This window comes from Artemia franciscana, chromosome 10, assembly GCF_032884065.1.
Source record: "Artemia franciscana chromosome 10, ASM3288406v1, whole genome shotgun sequence".
Classification (NCBI taxonomy): Eukaryota; Metazoa; Arthropoda; class Branchiopoda; order Anostraca; family Artemiidae; genus Artemia; species Artemia franciscana.
Genome location: NC_088872.1, coordinates 51,042,964 through 51,065,463, shown reverse-complemented (window position 1 = coordinate 51,065,463; position 22,500 = coordinate 51,042,964). Strand labels below are relative to the sequence as shown.

Here is a 22,500-nt window from a genome sequence, read left to right as displayed (position 1 = left end):
GGAATATGTGGGTGGATGTTGGACCAAATCAAAACAAACTATAAGAATATGGACTTTTAATAGCTTTTAATTGTTTTAAAAAGTAGAATTGTGGCAAAGAGTCAAACTTTAGCGTAAAGAGCGAGGGATTGTGGAGGGGACAACCCATTTCATATACGGAGTAATTTCTGTTCGTTTTGAGTTTTAATGTCGCTCCTTACTTTCAGCTTAAAAAAATAGTTTTCTTATTTAATTTCTGAACGTTTTTGAATTAATGCATGTCTGGTTTTGGCTCTCTACACATAAATTATTAAAATGAAATTTGTATTTTAATTCTTTTTTTAGGCTAAATGGCTTTCTCTTAGTTTTGATCAGACGATTTTGAGAAATAACGGGTGGAGAAGGAGGCCTAGTTGCCCTCCAATTTTTCGGTTACTTAAAAAGGCAACTAGAACTTTTAATTTTTAACGAACGTTTTTATTAGTAAAAAATATACGTAACTTAAGAATTAACTTACATAACAAACTTTCATAATCTTATATCTTTATTATGTATACGAGGGGATTTGTACCCTCGTTAATACATCGCTCTTTACACCAAATCGTAAATTTTGTCCCAATTCTTTAAGAATGAGCCCTGAATCAGAAAGGCTGTAGAATAAATAGTTGAAACTACTAAAAATACTTTAGCATAAAGAGCGAGATATTTATCTCCTCCTAAATATCTCGCTCTTTATGCTAAAGTATTTTTAGAAGCCCTCATATGCGTAATAATCTCTGTTCGTTTTAAGTTTCAATGCTGCTCCTTCCTTTCATTTGAAAAAAAACGTTTTCATGTTTATTTTTCATTGTTTTCTTATAGTAATGCTAGAAAATTCTGAGCCCTTTTCATTGAATTTTTCTTCCCCCATGACAGAATCCTCCAAGGAAAGATCCTCCAACTTAGCCCCCTCCTTTCAGCCCCACTACCAAACAAAATAAAATCCCCCTGAAAACGTCTGTAGACTTTTTAATAACCATTACTATATGTAAACACCGGTCAAAGTTTGTAACTTGCAGCCCCTCCCCTAGGGATTGTGGGGGAGTAAGTCCATCACTAAAGACATAGTTATTATAGTTTTCGACTATGCTGAACAAAATGGCTCTCTCAAAATTTTTGACGTTGACTTTGGGAAAACATGAGCGTGGGAGGGGGCCTAAATGCCCTCCATTTTTTGTCACTTAAAAAGGGCACTAGAACTTTTCATTTCCGTTAGAATGAGCATTCTTGTGACATTCTAGGACCACTTGGTCGATACGATGACACCTGGGAAAAAGAAAAAACAAAAAAAACAAACAAACACGCACCCGTGATTTGTCTTCTGGCAAAAAATAAAAATTCCTTATTTTTGTATATAGGAGCTTGAAACTCCTACAGTAGGGTTCTCTGATACGTTGAATCTGATGGTGTGATTTTCGTTAAGATTCTCTGACTTTTAAGGGGTGTTTCCCCCTATTTTCTTAAAAAAGGAAAATTTTCTCAGGCTCGTAACTTTTGATGGGTATGATTAAACTTGATCAAACATTATATTTAAAATCACCATTAAAACGCGATTTTTTTGATGTAGCTATTGATATCAAAGTTCAATTTTTTAGAGTTTAGGTTACTATTGAGCCTGGTCGCTCCTTACTACAGTTCGTTACTACGAACTGTTTGAAAATTTATAAAGTGTATGTGTAGTCAGGTTGTCAAAGAGCATAGATAGAATCATTTGGGGACATTATTAAGTTTTGTTTTAAGAGCAACTTCAGAATTTATAACATCAAGTTAAAAGATACTGAATGTATCAGAATTAAAAATTATTATAACAATTTCTTCGATACAGCAAGACATGCTATGGATTCTTATAGAAAAACTGAAAGGACATAAAATATTTTTTTCCATAAGATAGATTTTATTAATAGGAAAAAGAACAAAAATTGATTTGAAACACTTTTTCCACGAAACAAAATCCAAAGAAAAGTAAAGAGCTTCATTAAACTAAGAATTAGCGGGAAAAAGTCAAACTATCTTTCATGCGTAAAACAACCATGCGTAATGATCAATAAATAAATAAAAGTCAAAACAAACAGAATTAACAATAAGATTCAAACTAAATATGAGCAAAAATTAACACATAAATAGACAGCAAAAATAGCCCCAACGTCTTCAAGACCGCAACACAACTCGCACTTTAGTGAAAACAAAATTCATTTTAAATATTTTCACTTTCATTAGTTTCATAAATAAATAAAGAATTATCAAAATTTTATTGAATAAATATCAGTGTATGTCAATTAAACTCACAATCCACGGCAATTTGCTTTTCTTTCAGTAATGCACAAATTAAAGCTTGGTCTTTACAAGACATTGTGCTTATCAACCCCACTCATGTTAATTTTTGATCGTTTTGAGTTTCATTTATTTATTGATAGCGATGTGTGGTAGTTTCACATTGCAGGGATCATTTTAATTTATTTTTTCTCATTCTTGGCTTAATGGAGTTCTATACCTTTTTTTAAAAAACTTGTTTTGTAGGAAAAATTTTGTAAAATTAATAATAATTAAGAATATTCCTAGGTCATTTAGCCCCTCCAAATGCATCCGATGATTTCTTAGGAAGTCATTTTGAAAGAAATTGTTTTAACATCAAACAGCAAAAATTATGGGATCCATACAAGGGGTCAAGACAAACCTTGGACTTTCCAGAGCCCAAGGCTTGTGTTTTAACTTGTGCTCCAGGGGGCAAAAAAGGTATTTACGACAAGTGTTCGTATAAAACTTTGAGAGGAATCAAATGATTTATAATTGGAAGCTCTAGTTCCCTTTTAAGACTCAAAAAGTGATAGCCCCCTCCTGACCGGCCTTTGTTTCCCTAAGCGTGTCCGATCAAAATTCTTAACTGACCATTTTGTCTAAAGTAGACCAAAGATTACATCGCAAAAACTCAAGGGATTGTTGAACCCCCTTGAACCCAGGGGTAAGTGATATAATTATGCCCTGGGGGCATATAGGGTTATTATGTGTACTCTAACAAGTCGTTTAAGCTTTGAAAGGGGTTCATTTGATTCTAAACTAAAATTTCTAGTGACCTTAAAAGCGTAAAAACTGATTGGAGGTGTGCTTATCACTTCAAGGCCCTTCTTCCCCAACCCCCTCTGGTCAAAATTTTGAAACAACGATCAGGCAAAATATTCAAACGATTAGGTAAGAAAAACATCAGCTTCAGAGTCCAAAAGCCCGGAGGAAGGGTTGTAGCTTAAACACCGAGAAATAGAAGATTTTAATGGAAAAGGGGTCTAATGAACTTCAGAGGGGACTCAATCCACTTTTCCGCAAATAATTCTTATCAGACTATGATGTAGTACCCTTGTTCAGAACAGACCAAATATCAAATAATAAATACTCCACAGTTGACACAGTCACCCAGGGGTCAGTATTGTTTGTTATGGCCTTGGGGCACATCATTTTTTTAAACGAGGGCCTTTAGAATAGTTCAAAGAACAAATTAGCCAACCCCCATCATCACTAAAAAGGGAATTGTTACCACTATTTCATTTTGAAACTTGAGGGAGCTTACCCTTGGATCTCCCTGCCTGACTCCCCTCCCCAAACGAAAACATTTTTTAGCAAAATATACTATGGGAGCATACCCCCTACCCCACCTTGGTCATATCGTTCCCTCAAAAGAACTTTACTAATGATACGCTATTGGAGCTGACCTCTGTCCCTTTCTCCATGTTTGACAATCTTTGTTGTTTATACGAGGGCCTTTGTGGTAGTTCAAAGAACAAATTAGCCCAACCCCCTTTATTGCTAAAAAAGGATATTATTAACGACATATTATATTATAACTTTTGTACCTGACCTCTGGCCCTTCCTCCATGGTTCGACACTCTTCCCAACAAGAACAAAAATATTTCCAAAATTTATTCTGAATGTCATGGAAGCTGACCCCCGCCCTTTCCACCATAACCCTCCTTCCTCTCACCGAAAAATTGTTAACGATATTAATTCAAAACTGAAGAAGCTTACCCATGGTCCTCTCTCTATTGTGTGACCTCTCTCCAAAAACGTATTCAATGATATCTTATTATAAAAGTATGGGAGATGACCCCTACATCTACATTTGTGATCCTAACCCTCCCCCAACAAAAAAAAAGTATCAATGATATTTTACTCCAAGAATCAAGGGAAACATACACAGTAGAAACAATAGGGAAAACCTTTTCAAGACAGTGGAAATAAATTCTATGAATATTTCGGCCCTATATCCAAGGACCCTATTCAGAACAATACGAGAAAGACAGAAAATAAAGATATATATATATATATATATATATATATATATATATATATATATATATATATATATATATATATATATATATATATATATATATATATATATATATACATATATATATATATATATATATATATATAAACTTAAATTAAAATTAAAGAATTAAAACTAATAATATTTTTGAAAAAAAACTTTTTAAAACAGCCCTAGCTTCCTTACTTCAACGAGGTTAAGCCAGTACAGACAAATAGAATAAAGTGAGGTGATAAATTCACTGAAACAAGACAGATCAAAGTGATTAAACGTAAGTTCTCAAAATCAACAATGGACTTTTGGTAGTCTCGCTCAAAGGCCTTTCGTAACTGGCTCAATACTATTAGAAATAAAAAAAAAACAATTTTTTAACTGAAAGTAAGGAGCGACATTAAAACTTAAGACGAACAGAAATTACTCCATATATGAAATGGGATGTCCCCTCCGCAATCCCTCGCTCTTTACGCTAAAGCTTTTAATTATTTTAAAAAGTAGAATTGTGGCAAAGAGTCTTTAGCATAAAGAGTGAGGAATTGCGGAGGAGACAATCCATTTCATATACGGAGTAGTTTCTGTTCGTTTTAAGTTTTAATGTCGCTCCTTACTTTCAGCTAAAAAAATTAGTTTTTTTTTATTTAATTTCTAAACGTTTTTGAATTAATGCATGTTTGGTTTTGGCTTTCCGCACATAAATTACTAAAATGAAATTTGTATATTAATTCTTTTTTGGCTAAATGGCTTTTTCTTAGTTTTGATCAGACGATTTTGAGAAATAAGGGGTGGAGAAGGAGGCCTAGTTGCCCTCCAATCTTTCGGTTACTTAAAAAGGCAACTAAAACTTTTAATTTTTAACGAACATTTTTATTAGTAAAAAATATACGTAACTTAAGAATTAACTTATGTAACAAACTTTCATAACATTATATTTTTATTATGTATACGAGGGGGTTTGTACCCTTGTTAATACCTTGCTATTTACACTAAATCGTAAATTGTGTCCCAATTCCTTAAGAATGACCCCTGAATCAGAAAGGCCGTAGAATAAATAGTTGAAATTACTAAAAATACTTTAGCATAAAGAGCAAATACCTCGCTCTTTATGCTAAAGTATTTTTAGAACCTCTCATATGCGTAATAATCTCTGTTCGTTTTAAGTTTCAATGCTACTTCTTCCTTTCATTTGAAAAAACGTTTTCATGTTTATTTTTCATTGTTTTCTTATAGTAATGCTTGAGAATCCTGTTCCTATTCATTGAATTTTTCTTCCCCCATGACAGATTCCTCCAAGGAAAGATCCTCCAACATAGCCCTATCTCCTCAGCCCCATCCCCAAAAAAATAAAATCCCCCTGAAAACGTCTGTACACGTCCCAATAACCATTACTATATGTAAACACTGGTCAAAGTTTGTAACTTGCAGCCCCTCCCCCAGGGATTGTGGGGGAGTAAGTCATCCCCAAAGACATAGTTAGTATGGTTTTCGACTATTCTGAACAAAATGACTATCTCAAAATTTTGATCCGTTGACTTTGGGAAAAAATTAGCGTGGGAGGGGGCCTAGATGCCCTTCAATCTTTTTCGTCACTTAAAAAAGACACTAGAACTTTTTATTTCCGTTAGAATGAGCCGCCTTGCGACATTCTAGGACCACTTGGTCAATACGATGACCCCTGGGGAAAAAATAAAAACAAAACAAAACAAATAAACACGCACCCGTGATTTGTCTTCAGGCAAAAAATACAAAATTCCTCATTTTTGTAGATAGGAGCTTGAAAATTCTACAGCAGGGTTATCTGATACGCTGAATCTGATGATGTCATTTTCGTTAAGATCCTACGGCTTTAAGGGATATTTCCCCCTATTTTCCTAAATAATGCAAATTTTCTCAGGCTCGTAACTTTTGATGGGTAAGACTAAATGATTTTAGACTTTTAACGCTAAAGTTTTTTACTGTTTTAAAAAGAAGAGTTGAGAGAAAGAGTCAAACTTTAGCGTCAAGAGCGGGGCGTTCATGAGGAAGCAGCCCCTGTCATATACGAATTAATTTCTGTTCGTTTTAAGTTTTAATTTTGCTCCTTACTTTCAGTTAAAAAAACTTTTTTTTTATTAAAATATCATTCAAATGCGAAAGAATTTTGTTGTCATAGTCTGTCGTATTCATTACCTGAACCTAATAATAATAAAAAACATTATTAGTTTGAATTCTCACATTTTAATGTAAGTTTATTAATCTATGTATATTTTTTCTCTCTCTGTTTCTTGTATTTTGCTGAAGACAGGCTTTGGACATAGGGCCGAAGTATTCACTGAAATGATTTCCAATATTTTGAAAAGATTTTCCCTATTGTTTCTACTTTTTGTTTGTCTGTTATAAAAATTAGGGGAGCTGTTTTTTTTCCTCTCTCTGCAAACCATCCCCTTACCCCATCAAACATAATTAATAATGATATTCTCTTCCGAAAATCATGGGAATTCACTTCGATTTTATTAACTCCCTCCAATATTCTTCAAAACCCCTAAAGTCTTCATTACAAACCAGAGTTTGGCTATTTTTCGTTTTCCAACGGTAAAAGCATAAGGCCCACTGCGTATTAGACGCTTTACTAAAACAAATTATATTCAAATTGTTTTCTTTTGAACTTATTACAACACTAGCACTAAAATTAGAATTGCAATGAAAACAGGTCATGGTTTACCAATAGGCCCTACTACTTTCACTATCCACAATGTTTTTGGGATTTTCCTTAAAAATTTTACAAGCACGGAGCGGTAAAACAATTGGACTTAAAAGCGTCAAAACTTTAAATCTGGCTCTGGGCGAAGTCAAATTTTTTGTAAAATTTTGTCAAGTCAAAATTTTGGGTTAGAAATGGCAATTAAATTGCAGGGTATTTTTACTTGATCAACATTTCAGAAGGTTGGAATAACATTATCAAATTACAAAGTAATTTACCAGATTTAGACTTTTAGTAATTTTAGTAATGTCTGTAGAATTTGGAAGTGTAAAAAGGATGATTTTAATGATTTTTTCAAATTTTTGTTCTTCTGCTGGAGCCAGTTGAAGATGCCCAAATAAAATACATATGCAAATGAGAGGCAGTAGATTAATCGATAATTATAATCAAATTACCTAAAGGTCTATCAAGAATTTAGCTTTTAAAGGTATTTGAAGCCTTTTAGCTTTTAGGTATTTGATAAAACATTTTTTTTTGTACTTTGAGATTTTAATACTAAATTTTTATGGGCTGTATTGCTTCGATTCTTAATTTTTTCTTAGAATGATTAAGACAACATTACGTGGGAAGGATCACGCTAAAGTTTGACTCTTTCTCTCAATTCTACTTTATTAAACAGTAAGAAACTTTAGCATAAAGAGCAGGCCCTGGAAAAACCTACAATAGGATTGAATGACGTCTTAATTTACCAATCATCAGGTTTTGATTACTCAAACAAAAGATAGGCGGAAATTATACAATTTGACCAATCTTTATCGAGATTAAATAAAGAATAAATAAATTTCAACCGAAAGTAAGGAGCGATATTAAAACTTAAAACGAACAGAAATTACTCCGTACATGAAAGAGGCTGTTCCCTCCTCAATGCCCCACTCTTTACACTAAAGTTTGACTTTTCTCTCGATTTTACTTTTTAAAAATGTAAAAAACTTCAGCGTAAAGAGCAAGGCGTTAATGAGGTAACAGCCCCTTTCATATACGGAGTAATTTCTGTTCGTTTTAAGTTTTAATATCGTACCTTACTTTAAGTTAAAAAAACACTTTTTTTATTCAATTTCTAAACGTTTTTGAATCAATGCAAGTTTTGATTTTGGCACTCCTCAGATGAATAGTTAAAACGAAATTTGTATATAAATTTATTTTTGTGGCTAAATGGCTTTCTCATAGTTTTAATCAGACGATTTTGAGAAAAAAAGAGCGGCTGAGGAGGCCTACTTGCCCTCCAATTTCTTGGTCGTTTAAAAAGGCAGATAGAACTTTCAATTTCTTACGAGCGTTTTTATTAGTAAAAATATACATAATTTACGAATTAACTTACATAATAAACTTATATATTCGTATATTTTTATTACGAGTGTAAGGGGGCTCACCTCCTTGTCAATACCTCGCTCTTTATACTAAAGCTTAAATTCCGTTCCAATTCTTTAAGAATGACCCCAGAATCACAAAGGCTGTAAAATAAACAGTTGAAATTAATGAAGCTACTTTAGCGTAAAGAGCTAGGTACTAGAAGGAGGTGAACCACTCACAAGTGTAATAATTTCTGTTCGATTTAAGTTTCAACACTGCTCCTTACTTTCAGTTAAAAAAAACTTCTTCATTTTTCTTTTTTCATTTTTCTTTTAAAAATGCTGAAAAATCCTCCGCCCACTTTATAGAAACTTTTTCCCCCTAAAAAAATTCTTCAATGAAAAGATCCCCCTGCATAGCTTCCTTATCTAAACCACTCCCAATGACCAAAAAAAACTGAAAATGTCTGTACACTTCCCAATAACTATTACTATGCGTAAATTCAATTTAAAAATAAAATAAGTTTTTTTTTAACTGAAAATAAGGAGCGATATTAAAACTTAAAACGAACAGAAATTACTCTGCATACAAAAGGGGCTATTCCCTCTTCAATGCCCTGCTCTTTACGCTAAAATTTGACTCTTTCTCTAAACTCACACTGTTTAAAACAATAAAAAATTTTAGCGTAAAGAGCGGGGCGTTGAGGAGGGAACAACCCCTTTTATATACGGAGTAATTTCAATTCCTTATAAGTTTTAATATCACTCCTTACATTCAGTTAAAAAAAACTAGTTTTTTTTATTTAACTTCTGAAAGTTTTTAGATTAAGCCATGTTTTAATTTTGGCTCTCCGTACATGAATAATTAAAACAAAATTGTATATTAATTTAATTTTATGGCTAAATGGATTTCTCATAGTTTTAATTGGAAGATTTCGAGAAAAAGAGTGGGGGAGTGGGCATAGTTATTCTCTAATTTTTTGGGCTATTTAAAAAAGCAACTAGAACTTTTAATTTTTTACGAACGTTTTTATTAGTAAAAACATTCGTAACTTACGAATTAGCTTACGTAGCAAACTTTTATATTCTTATGTTTTTATTACGTATATGAGGGGATTCACCACCTTGTCAATACCTTGCTCTTTTCACTAAAGCTTTAATTTTGTCCCAATTCTTAAGAATGACCCCTGAACGACAAAGGCCACAGAATAACTAGTTGAGCCTAATAAAGTCACTTTGGCGTAAAGAACAAAGTATTAGGAGGAGGCGAACTCCATCTATGCGTAATAATTTCTGTTCGACTTAAGATTTAATGCTGGACCTTACTTTCAGTTGAAAAAGCTTTTTCATATTTATTTTTTCATTGTTTATTAAGAAAGGCTAAGAACTCTTACAACCCCTTCATGAATATGTTCTTCCCGCATGACATATTATTCCATGGAAAGATCCCCCCCATAACCCCTCCCCCAACCGAAAAAATCCCCCTGAAAGCATCTGTACACTTCTCAATAACATTAATATGCGTAAACGCTGGTCAAAATTTGTAACTTGGAGCCCCTCCCACGGGGACTGTGGAGTCATTAGTCATCCCCAAAGATATAATTATTAGATTTTTTGACTATGCTGAATAAAATGCCTATCTCAGAATTTAGATTTGGAGACTTTGAGGGAAAAAATGGGCGCAATGAAAAAGGGCACTAGAACTTTCAATTTTCTTTAGAATAAGCCCTCACACGACTTTCTAGGAACAATGGGTCGAAATGTTCACCACTAGGAAAAAACAAATAAACGCTCATCCGTGATCTGTTTTGTGGTAAAAAAAAAGCAAAATTCCACATTTGTGTAAATAGGAGCTTGAAACTTTTCCTACAGGGTTCTCTGATAAGCTGAATCTGATGGTGTGATTTTATGATTTCAGGCTTGTAACTTTGGATGGGTAAGACTAAACTTAACGAAAAGTCTATAGTTAAAATTAGCATTAAAATGCGATTCTTTTCATGTAACTATTGTTATAAAAATTCCGTTTCTTAGAATTTCGGTTACTATTGAGCCAGGTCACTCCTTATAACAGTTCGTTACCACGAACTGTTAGATAGTCTATGATTGGGAAATGCTCAAACTACTGATATTCCTTAGAACCCTGATTAATTTCTAAGAAATTAAATTAAAAAAGAGTGGATTGTAGATCCTTCTTCTTCCGAATTCTTTGAAATCCTGAAAATTTTGAGGAGCAACATAATTTTAAATATAAATATAAATTGTAATGACTTAAAATAGTGAAAAAACAAAGGGTAGAATGAATTTGGCTCATTCTCAAAATTCTATAGCTTCTCCGAACGACAGAAACAAAGATTTTGTTTTCACTGTAACATATAAAAAGGCTGAATTTTCACAACCACTGTGTTTAAGTGAGGGGGGGGGGGGGGGCAAATTTGGTTTTTCCGAAAAACACCAAACATTCTGGCATCTGTTAATTATCTTAAAAAAAGATGTCTATGAATTATTACTTAAATTACGAGAGACTTTTTTTTTAACTTTTGATATTGGTTGGTGACTTAATAAAATAAAACAGCAATAGCAGTTAAAAGTTATTAAATACCAGCGACACTGACAAATAGAGTCCACTGATTAGTTGTATTTCAAAACGTATTTTAAGAAATATGACATAAATAGGCTAAAAATACATACATTTTGGTTGGCTGATACTGAAAATCCTTTTGAAGCTTATCGCTATATCCTAATATATATAGGCATAGACACTAATATATATACATAGGAATTCACATAGACTATATTATTATATTAAACTCCGCCCAGAAAATTACTACGACCAAACAGATATTAGCCAATAAACGAAAGACTGGCCCACTAAGCCTTCGCTCAACTTTAACGGCAAAAATTAATTTAAAAAAAACAAGTTTTTTCAACTAAAAGTAAGGAGCGACATTAAAACTTAAAATGAATGGAAATTACTTCGTATATGAAAGGGGCTACTTCCTCATCAACGCCCCGCTCTTCACACTAAACTTTGACTATTTCTCCGAACTCTTCTTTTTGATTAAATAAATAAAAACTAATTTATTAAGCCGAAAGTAAGGAGTGACATTAAAACTTAAAACAAGCGGAAATTATTCCGTGTATGAAATGGGTTTTCCCCTCCGCAATCCCTTCCTCTTCATGCTAAAGTTTTTAATTGTTTTAAAAAGTAGAACTGTGGCAAAGAGTCAAACTTTAACATAAAGAGCAAGGGATTGCGGAGGGGACAACCCATTTCATACACGAAGTAATTTCTGTTCGTTTTATGTTTTAATGTCGCTCCTTATTCTCAGCTAAGAAAACCTAGTTTTTCTTATTTAATTTCTGAAAGTTTTTGAATTAATGCACGTTTGATTTTGGCTCTCCACATATAAATTATTAAAATGAAATTTGCATATTTTGCATTTTTGGCTAAATGGCTTTCTCTTACTTTTGATCAGACGATTTTGAGAAATAAGGGGTGGAGAAGGAGCCCTGTTGCCCTCCAATTTTTTGGTTACTTAAAAGGGCAACTAGAACTTATATTCTTATATCTTTATTATGTATATGAGGGTGTTTGTCCCCTTTTTAATACCTCGCTCTTTACACAAAATCTTAAGTTTTGTCCCAATTCTTTAAGAATAAGCCCTAATCAGAAAGGCCGTAGAATAAATAGTTTAAATTACTAAAACTACTTTTGCATAAAGAGCGAGGTATTTATCTTCTCCCAAATACCTCGCTCTTTATGCTATAGTATTTTGAGAACCCCTAATATGCGTAATAATCTCTGTTCGTTTTAATTTTTGACGCTACTCCTTAACTTCAACTGAAAAAGCTATTTCATGTTTATTTTTTCATTGTTTTTTTTTTATGGTAATGCTAGAAAATCTCGTGCCCTTTTCGTTGAATTTCTCTTCCCCCATGACACATTTTCCGAGCCTTGATCCTCCCACATAGCCCACCCCCCTCAACCCCACCCCCAAACTATAAAGATCCCACTGAAAAGGTCTGCACGCTTCCCCATAACCATTACTGTATGTAAACACTGGTCAAAGTTTGTAACTTGCAGCCCCTAGCGTAGGAGGGGGCCTAGGTGCCCTCCAATTTTTGGTCACTTAAAAAGGGCTCTAGAAGTTTTTATTTCTGTTAGAATGAGCCCTCTTGTCACATTTTAGGACCACTTGGTCGATACAATGACCCCTGGGGAAAAAAGAAAACATAAAACAAATAAACCTGCACCCGTAATCTGTCTTGTGGCAAAAAATTCAAAATTCCACATTTTTGTCGATAGGAGCTTGAATTTTTCTAGGTTCTCTGATACGCTGAATACGGTGGTTTGATTTTCGTTAAGGTTCTATGGCTTTTAGGGGGTAGTTCCTCCTATTTTTAAAATGTGGCAAATTTTCTCAGGCTCGTAACTTTTGATGACAAAGACTATATTTGATGAGACTCGTATATTTAAAATCAGCATGAAAATCCAATTCTTTTGCAATTCTCTTGTTATATCTTTTAGCATCAAAATTTCTTTTTTAAGAGTTTTGTTTACTATTGAACCGGGTCGCTCCATACTATAGCTCGTTACCAGGAACTGTTGGAAACAGTAAAAAAATTTAGCGTAAAAGTCGGGTGTTGATGAGGAAGCAGCCCCTTTCATAATCGAAGTAATTTCTGTCGTTTTAAGGTTTAATGTTGCTCCTTACTTTCAGTAAAAAATATGTTTTTTTTATTTATTTTCTGAACGTTTATAATCAATACATGGTTTTGACTCGTGCTCTCCGCAGAGGAATAATTAAAACAAAATTTGCATAATTATTTTCTTTGGCTAAATAGCTTTCTCATAGTTTTGATTGAATGATTTTGACAAAAAAGGAAGCGGGGAGGGAGGCCTAGCTGCTCTCCAATTTTTTCGTTACTTAAAAAGGCAACTAGAACTTTTACTTCTTAACGAACGTTTTATTAGAAAAAGATATACGTAACTTATAAAGTGGCTTACGTAACGAACTTCTGTATTCTCATATTTTTATTCCATATATGAGGGGCTCATTCACTCGTCAGTACCTCGCTCTTTACACCAAGGCTTAAATTTTGTCCCAATTCATTAATAATGACCTGAATCACGAAAGCCATAGAATAAACAGTTGAAATTACTAAAAATACTTTAGGGTAAAGAGCGAGGTATTATGAGGACAGGAGCATCTCATATACGTAATACTTTCTGTTCGTTTTCAGTTTTAATGCTGCTTCTTACTTTCACTTGAAAAAAATACTTTTTATATTTATTTTTTCATTTTTTTAAATAATTCTAGAAAATACTGCATTCCTGACATGGAAATTTTCTTCCCCCATGACAAATTCCTCGATGGAGAGTTCGCCCAGCATATTCCCATCCTCTCAACCCCTCCCGAAACCAAAAAATTCCCATGAAAACGTCTTTAAACTTCGCAATAACCATTACTATATGTAAGCACTGGTAAAGGTTTGTAACTTTTAGCCCCTCCCACGGGGACTCTGGGGGAGCAATTCGTAACCAAAGACATAGTTTTAAGGTTTTTACTACGCTGAGTAAAATAGCTATCTCAGGATTTTGATCCTTTGACTTTTGGTAAGAAATTACCATCGGAGGGAGCCTAGGTAACCTCCAATTTTTTTTGTCACTTAAAAAGGGCCCTAAAACTATTCATTTCCCTTAGAATGAGCCCTCTCATAGTATTTTAGGACCACTGGGTCGATACGATTACCCCTGCGAAAAAAACAAACAGACAAATATACAAGCATGCATCCGTGATCTGCCTTCTGGAAAAAAAAATACAAAATTCAACATTTTTGTAGATAGGAACTTGAAACTTCTACAATAGGATTCTCTGATAATGTGATTTTCAGATGAATCTGATAGTGTGATTTCTGTAAGGAATTTGTGACTTTTAGGGGGTGTTTTCCCCTATTTTCTGAAATAAGGCAAATTTTATCAGGCTGGTGACTTTTGATTGATAAAACTGAATTTAATGAAACTTATGTATTTAAAATCAGCATTAAAATCTGATTCTTTTGATGTGGCTATCGGTATCAAAATTCCATCTTTTAGAATTTTGGTTTCTATTGAGCTCGGTCGCTCCTTAGTACAGTTCTTTACCATGGAACTAAGACAACTGGGTCGATACGATCACCCCTGGAAAAAAAAACAAACAAATAAACACTCATCCGTGATCTGCCTTCTGGCAAAAAATACAAAATTCCTCATTTTTGTGGATAGCAGCTTGAAAATCTGCAGCAGGGTTCTCGGATACGCTGAATCTGATGGTGAGATTTCCGTTAAGATTCTATGACTTTTAGGGGGTGCTTCCCACTATTTTATAAAATAAGGTAAATTTTCTCAGGCTCGTAACTTTTGATAGATAAGACTAAACTTGATGAAACTTATATATTTAAAATCAGAATCAAAATGCAATTTTTTGATGCAGCTATCAATAATTATAACTAAATTTTTTAGAGTTTTGGTTACTATTTAGCCGGGTCGCTCCTTACTACAGTTCGTTACCACGAACTGTTTGATTTTCTTAGTCACACTTTAATACCTTTAGTTTTTTCGGATACGTTCAGTATCAGACCTTCAGCTTAATATATCCTACATGTTGTTTCATCCCCAGCGGTTTAATTTTTTTACCTTCCAGCTATTTTGAACAAAAAAAAACTATCCGAAGGTTTTTTATCAGGTGTCTTTGGATTTAGGGTTTAAAAGGTGTTTAAAAAGGGGATGACTTACCTGCGGCTCCTTTTTAAGTCACTAGAACTTATGATCTTCAAAATAATGAGCCTCCTCCAAAGTTCCCGTAATCACCTATTCTATATAGGTGACTATGGGAACGATAATTATGTAGCTTACTAATGGCTTATGGCTCTTGAATTTAGGTAATGTTAGAGCACCACTCCTGATAAATTAAATAAAGGTTTTCTACAAATTATAAGTTTAAAAGAAAGTAAAATAATGATTCAAGAGTGAAACCAGCAAAACTCACTATCAATAAGCTAATGATACAATACAAACAAAAAATGCAAAAGAATAGCAAGCCAGACTTAGCACGAATAGAAACTACCACAGAAAATGGGTTCACCTAACACCCTTTATGCTTTCTAATAGCAAGAACGTCGTTTGTGCTTTAAATTATTATTTTTATTTTGAGACCTGATTTTTGTTAGTCTTTGTTGTAACGAAAAAAAAGGAAATCATCATAACAGCTAAAATAACTGAAAAATGAAAGTTGTTCAGTCAAAAACTAAATGAAAACCTTAAGTTTATTATTTACCATCCCCTAATGAGGGCCAGAAAAGTAGCCTGAAAACTTTTAAGTGATATTTTACTACCCCTTACCCTTAGAGAATTCCTGTACACGATCTGGCCTTGTTGATAAGAAGGTTATCTTAAAAAAACAGAATTTGTTTCCCATTACTCCAAATAATTATGGTCCTGCAGGCCCCTTAAGCGATCCGAAAGCTGCAGTCCAATAATTATGGTCTGCATTTCCCTTAAGCAATCGTAAAGCTGCAATTCAATAACTGGTCTGCAGCCCCCTTAAGCGATCGGAAAGCTTCACTCCAATAATTATGGTCTGTATCCAACTTAAGCGATCGGAAAGCTGCACTTCAATAATTATTGTCCTGGAGGCCCCTTAAGCAATCAGAAAGCTCTAGTCCAATAATTATGGTCTGCAGCCCCCTTAAGCGATCAGAAAGCTGCACTCCAATAACTGGTCTGAAGCCCCCTTAAGCGATCAGAAAGCTTCACTCCAATAATTATGGTCTACAGCACTCTTAAGTGATGGAAAAGCTTCACTCCAATAATTATGGTCAGCAGCTCCCTTAAACGATCGGAAAGCTTCACTCTAATAATTATGGTCTGAAGCACCCTTAAGTGATAGGGAAGCCTCACTCCAATATTTATGGTCTACAGCTCCCTTAAGCGATCGGGAAGCTTCACTCCAATAATTATGGTCTGCAGCCCCCTTAAGTGATCGGAAAGCTACACTTCAATAATTATGGTCTGCAGCTCCCTTAAGCGATCGGGAAAGCTTCACTCCAATAATTATGGTCTGCATCTCCCTTAAGCGATCGGGAAGCTTTACTCCAATAAATATTGTCTGCGGCACCCTTAAGCGATCGGAAGGCTTCACTCCAATAATTATGGTCCGCAGCTCCCTTAAGCGATCGGGAAGCTTCACTCCAATAAATATGGTTTACGGCCCCTTTAAGTGATTGGAAAGCTGCTCTTCAATAATTATGGTGTAAAGCTCCCTTAAGCGATCGGGAAGCTCCACTACAATAATTATGGTCTGCAGCTCCCTTAAGCGATCGGGAAGCTTTACTCCAATAAACATGGTCTGCGGCCGCTTTAAGTGATAAGGAAGCTTCACTCCAATAATTATGGTCTGCAGCACCCTTAAGCGATCGGAAAGCTTCACTCCAATAATTATGGTCTGCAGCTCCCTTAAGCGATCGGGAAGCCTCACTCCAATAAATATGGTCTGCGGCCCCCTTAAGTGATGGGAAAGCTGCTCTTCAATAATTATGGTTTACAGCTCCCTTAAGCGATCGGGAAAGATTCACTCCAATAATTATGGTCTGCAGCTCCCTTAAGCGATCGGGAAGCTTCACTCCAATAAATATGGTCTGTGGCCCCCTCAAGTGATCGAAAAGCTGCACTTCAATAGTTTTGGTCCACTGCTACTTGTTTTTCACTGGACACTCAATGCAATGCTTAAATTATAAGATTCGTCTAATCTATGAATTATCTAGGCATTTGTAACGAATAAATCTAACCTTAAATAATAGTAAATACAATTGAACAAGTTCAGGTAAAAAATTAATGAAAGTATGGAGAAAATATTGCTAATGTTAACCAAAAGTCTTAAAAGGAAAGCATTAAAGAGAGGCTCAAATTCTTAAACAGAAATTATTTACGCTTAAAGTTATAGTTCAAAGTATGGTAGCATAAAAGATTTTCATAATTGCAGGAAAAGGAAGCAAGTACTTAAACAAATGAATTAATTTGACGAAATCCTACAATTTGACTCAATGTTTGTGACAAATTGCCGGGATTTCTTTCCCAGGGTCAAGGTATTATTCGGAAAATATAGAAGATATTTTTTTTTCTGAGACGACTAGAAATGAAGAATAGAAAACTGATGAGACTAGTCTTTTTTGCTATTTTTGCTTATGTGATTGTCGGATGATTGAATATAACTAATTTCCTGGAATATTAGGGTAGTAGACATTTCAAAATTAATTTTAAACTTTCAGGGACATAATTTGAGCAGCTATACAGGTGGCACCGCAGAAAATGGGCAATGTCTGATAGTTGTTCGTGCACAACAATCATTTCGGCTCAAAAGGACTGAACGGGTAAAACAAACGGCGAAAGTGCTATGGAGCCAAACTCGTGCTGTCAGACAGTAGCTATGGGGAAATATTGATTGTTTCCTCCAGTTCCAGATTTCATAATTTCATGCGTCGGTTTATTCGCTATTTAAAAAGGGAGACTTCCTGCGTGCAATCTTGCCTTGCAGACATCTTAAAAAACAGAATTTGTGTCCCATAATCATAAATATTAATGGTCGAGCAGCTCCTTTGAACGGTCAGCAAAATTATCACTTGTGTTCCACTAGAGACTAAATACAATGCTTGAATTACAAAATTTGTCAAACCTATGAATGTTCTAACATTCCGTAACGAATAGATTTAGAAGTGAAAAATAGTAAAAGCAATGGAAGAGTTTCTGGTAAAAAAAAAATGTAAATGAAGAGCAATATTAATCAAAAGTCATGAAGAGAAATTTCTTAAAGAGAGAGTTTTAAAGAGACTCTCAAAGACAAATTATTTACGTTTAAAGTTAGAGTTCAAACGATGGTAGCATAAAAGATTTGCATAATTACAGGGAAAGGGACCAAGCACTTAAACGAATGAATTACTTTGACGACATCCTACAATCTTACTCAATGCATGTGATGGACCTTCAGGTTTCGTTTGCCAGGGTTAAGCCATTATGTTCGTCTTCTTTCTCTTCTTCGTGTTCTCTTGTTTTTTTTTTCACAGAACAATAGTAATGGCTCTTTTTTGCTGTTTCTTGTTCGGTGATTGTCGGGTGATTGAATCTAACTAATGTCCTGGAATGTTTGCTCAGGGTATTTGATTTGAGACGTTAATTTCAGACTTTCAGGGATCTACTTTCAATCACTATACAGGTTAAACTACAGAAAACTGGCAATTTCTGATGCTTGTTGGTGCAAAACAACAATTTAGGCTGAAAAGGCCCAATTGCGTTGAATAGTTACAACCGACAATCACTTAATCATGTTCAATAACGTTGAATCAAAATTTAATCACTTTGAGCATTCAACCAACTGACAATCATCGAAGAAAAATAACCAAAAAAAGAAATGACTACCCTTCTTAGAAAAAAAATTATATATTTTTTTACATAATGGCAATGTATAACATACATTGATTATTTGAAAGGCCTTCAGTGTAAAATTAAATTAAGAAAAACAGGGTTTTTTAACTGAAAGTAAGGAGAGATACTAAAGCTTAAAATGAACAGAAATTACTCCATATATGTAAGGGACTGTTTTCTGCTCAACGTCCCACTCTTAACTCTAAAGTTTGACTTTCTATCACCTCTACTTTTAAAACACCAAGAAACTTTACTCTAGCGTAAAATTTCTTTCTAGAGTAAAATTACTCAAGCGTAAAGAGCTAGGTATTAGGAGGAGGTGAACCCCTCACATGCGTTATAATATCAGTTCGTTATAAGCTTTAATGCTTCTCCTTACTTTCAGTTGAAAAAAAAAACTTTTTCATATTTATTTATCATTGTTTTTAAGAAAATGCTAAAATATCCTGCGCCCCCTTCAAAAAAATTTTCTTCTCACATATAAATTCCTCCAAGGAATGATCCCCTCATGACATCCTCCTCTCAGCCCCTTTTCCACAACCAGAAAGTCCTTCTGAAAGTGTCTGTACACTTCCCTATAACCATTACTAAATGTAATCACTGGTGAACGTTTGTAACTTGTGGTCCCTCCAACGGGGACTTTGGGAGAGTAAGTCGTCCCCAAGGACATAAGTATTACATTTTTTTTACCATGTTGAATAAAATAGCTATATCAGAATTTTAGTCCGGTGTCTTGGGGAAAAAATAAGTGTGGGAGGGAGTCTTGGTAACCTCTAATTTTTTAGTAACTTAAAAAGGGAGCTTGAACTTTCGATTTCTGTTATAATGCGCCCTCTCATGACATTCTAGGAACACTGGGTTGATACGATCACCCCTGGGGGAAAAAACGAATAAACACACATCCGTGATCTGCCTTGTGGCAAAAAAAAGTATAATTCCACATTTTTGTAGATAGGAGTTTGCAACTTCTACTCTAATATTGTCTGATACGCTGAATCTGATGGTGTAATTTTTGTTAAGATTTTATTACTTTTAAGGTTTGGTTCTCTCTATTTTTTAAAATATAGCAAATTTTCTCAGGCTCATAACTTTTGAAGATTAAGGCTAAACTTTACGATTTGAAATCAGTATTGAAATCCAATTCTTTTGATGTAATTATTGTTACGAAAATTACGTTTTTTAGAGTTTTTTTAATGTTAAGCTGGGTCGTTCCTCATTACAGTTCGTTGCCACGAGCTGTTTGATGAAACACATTTACATGATGAAAACAGATAGGGGAAGACATACAATTGAATTATTAAAAGTAAAACATTCCCTCGTGTAAAGAGAGAAGGAGATGAAAATAAATTTAGAATAATAGTTAAATAGATTAGCTTTCCAAAACATCAAAGAGTAATGTTATAGATCAAACGAATGAAGCCTGCGAATATTGGCCTGATCTTCATCATATGAGTTTAACGTCTAAAAATTGCAAGTAAACTTAATGAAAGTTATATGATTGGATACAGTATATTAGTGAAAAACCATACTGAGGCCATAGTGTGATGTTACACACACTCCAATGCAATAGTCAATGCTCAGTCCTCAGTAAGAAAATTTTACTGCAAAAACGTGGAATTACACATTTTGTGGAAAAATAACAACTCTAGAGCCATTTTAAAGATAACCAAAAACAAATTCATGCCCCCTCCAATTCATCTGTTAATTCGTTGATAAGACAGTAGTTAAAAAGCCCATACTTTACAGACTTTTTTGGGTGGGAGGGTGCATTGTATTGATAGACATACGCCGTAAAATCAAACAGTTCGTCATAACGAAGTGTGGTGAGGAGCGACCCGGCTAAATAGTTACCAAAACTCTAAAAATACAATTTTGATAGCAATAGCTACATGAAAAGAATCACATTTTAAGGCTGACTTTGAATATATGAGTTTCATTACGTTGGGGTTTTACCCATCAAAAGTTACGAGCCTGAGAAAATTAGCCGCATTTTATAAAATAGGAGAAACAACCCTTAGAAGTCATAGAAGCTTATCGAAAAACACACCATCAGATTCAGCATATCAGAGAACCCTACTTCAAAAGTTTCAATTCCCTATCTCCAAAAGTTTTTAATTTTGTATTTTTTTGTAAGGTATATCACGGATGCGTGTTTATTTGTTTTCCCAGCGGTGAATGACCCAGTTATCCCAGAATGTTGTGAGAGGGCTCTCTTACGGAAATGAAACGTTCTAGTGCCCTTTTAAATGACAGAAAAATCTGAAGGGAACCTAGGCCCTCCCACGGATCAAAATTCTGAGATAGCCGTTTTATTCAGCGTTGTTGAAAAACCTTATAGCTGTGTCTTAGGGGACGACCTACTCTCCCACAGTCCCTGTGGGAGGGGCTACAAGTTGCAAACTTTGACCAGTGCTTACATATAGTAAAGGTCATTGGAAAATGCAAAGAAGTTTTCAGGGAGATTTTTGGTATGGGGAACGGTTGAAAAGAGGGGTATATGTTGGGGGAACTTTTCGTCGAGGAATCTGTCATGGGGGGGAACAAAATTTCTATGAAGGGAGAACACGATTTTCCAACATTATATGAGAAAAAACAATGAAAAAATAAATGTCAAAAACATTTTCAACTGGAAGTAAGGAGCGGCATCAAAACTTAAAGCGAACTAAAATTATTACTCATATGAGGAGCTAACCCCCTCCTAATACCTCGCTCTTCATGCAAAAGAATTTTAAGTAATTTCAACTATTAGTTCTACGGCTTTTGTGATTCAGAGGTAATTCTTAATGAATTGGGACACAATTTAAGCTTTAGTGTAAAGAGCAAGGTACTGACGAGGGGGTGAACCCCCTCATATATGTAATAAAAAAACGAGAATACAAAAGTTTGTTACATAAGCTAATTTGTAAGTTTTTGTATTTTCTATCTAATTATTAATGTAATGTAAGTATTTGTATTTGTTATCTAATTTGTATTTTTTACGAATAAAAACATTCGTAAAAAAATAAAAGTTCTCGTTACTCTTTTAAGTAGCCAAAAATAGGAGGGCAACTAGGCTTCTTCGCTTCCCCGTTCTTTACGCTAAGGTTTTTTACTGTTTTAAAAAGAAGATTTGAGAGAAAGTGTCAAACTTAAAATCAGACAGCAGGGTGGTGACGAGGAAGCAGCCTCTTCCATATACGAAGTAATTTCTGTTTGTTTTAAGTTTTATTGTTGCTCCTTACTTTCATCTAAAAATACTTTCTTTTTTATTTAATCAAAGAAAAAGATCAATCCAAGTTTGCAATGAACAAAAAATGAAGTTAATTTAATATTAATGTCACTAAAATATTCGATAAAACATCCAGCCCTTCTGCAAAATCCTCACCTTTCCCAGCATTTTGGCTAGTGAGGCCTCTGGTCAGCCTCAAATGAAGTCCAATTGAAGTGGTGACTCTTACTCCTTATTTTTGTCCTGTTTTGTCTATAGACTTTAATTCTAGGTTAATTATTCTGCATACATCACAAATTTGATATTCTAAAATTAACTCCTTTAGCTTGTATCTTACTATGGTATTGTTATTTGTTCTTTCAAACTACCACACGGATAGATCAGACAGACAGACAGATAGACTGACCAGACTAGACCAACCAGGTAGACCGTACAGACCAGACAAACTAGACAGATAGACTGAACAGACTAGTCAGA

The 22,500-nt window shown here is 34.3% G+C and overlaps 1 protein-coding gene and 1 long non-coding RNA gene across 2 annotated transcripts in view; both read right to left on the bottom strand.

Annotated features, from left to right (window-relative positions):
- Positions 1-11,094, bottom strand: part of LOC136032339 (uncharacterized) — a 59,662-nt gene extending 48,568 nt beyond the window's left edge. The window contains exon 1 of the mRNA XM_065712664.1: positions 11,048-11,094. Within this exon, the coding sequence (XP_065568736.1) occupies positions 11,048-11,049 (2 nt within the window). The 5' untranslated portion in view covers positions 11,050-11,094. The remainder of the gene's footprint in view (positions 1-11,047) is intronic.
- Positions 1-22,500, bottom strand: part of LOC136032340 (uncharacterized) — a 513,312-nt gene that overhangs the window by 461,376 nt on the left and 29,436 nt on the right. The window lies entirely within an intron of this gene.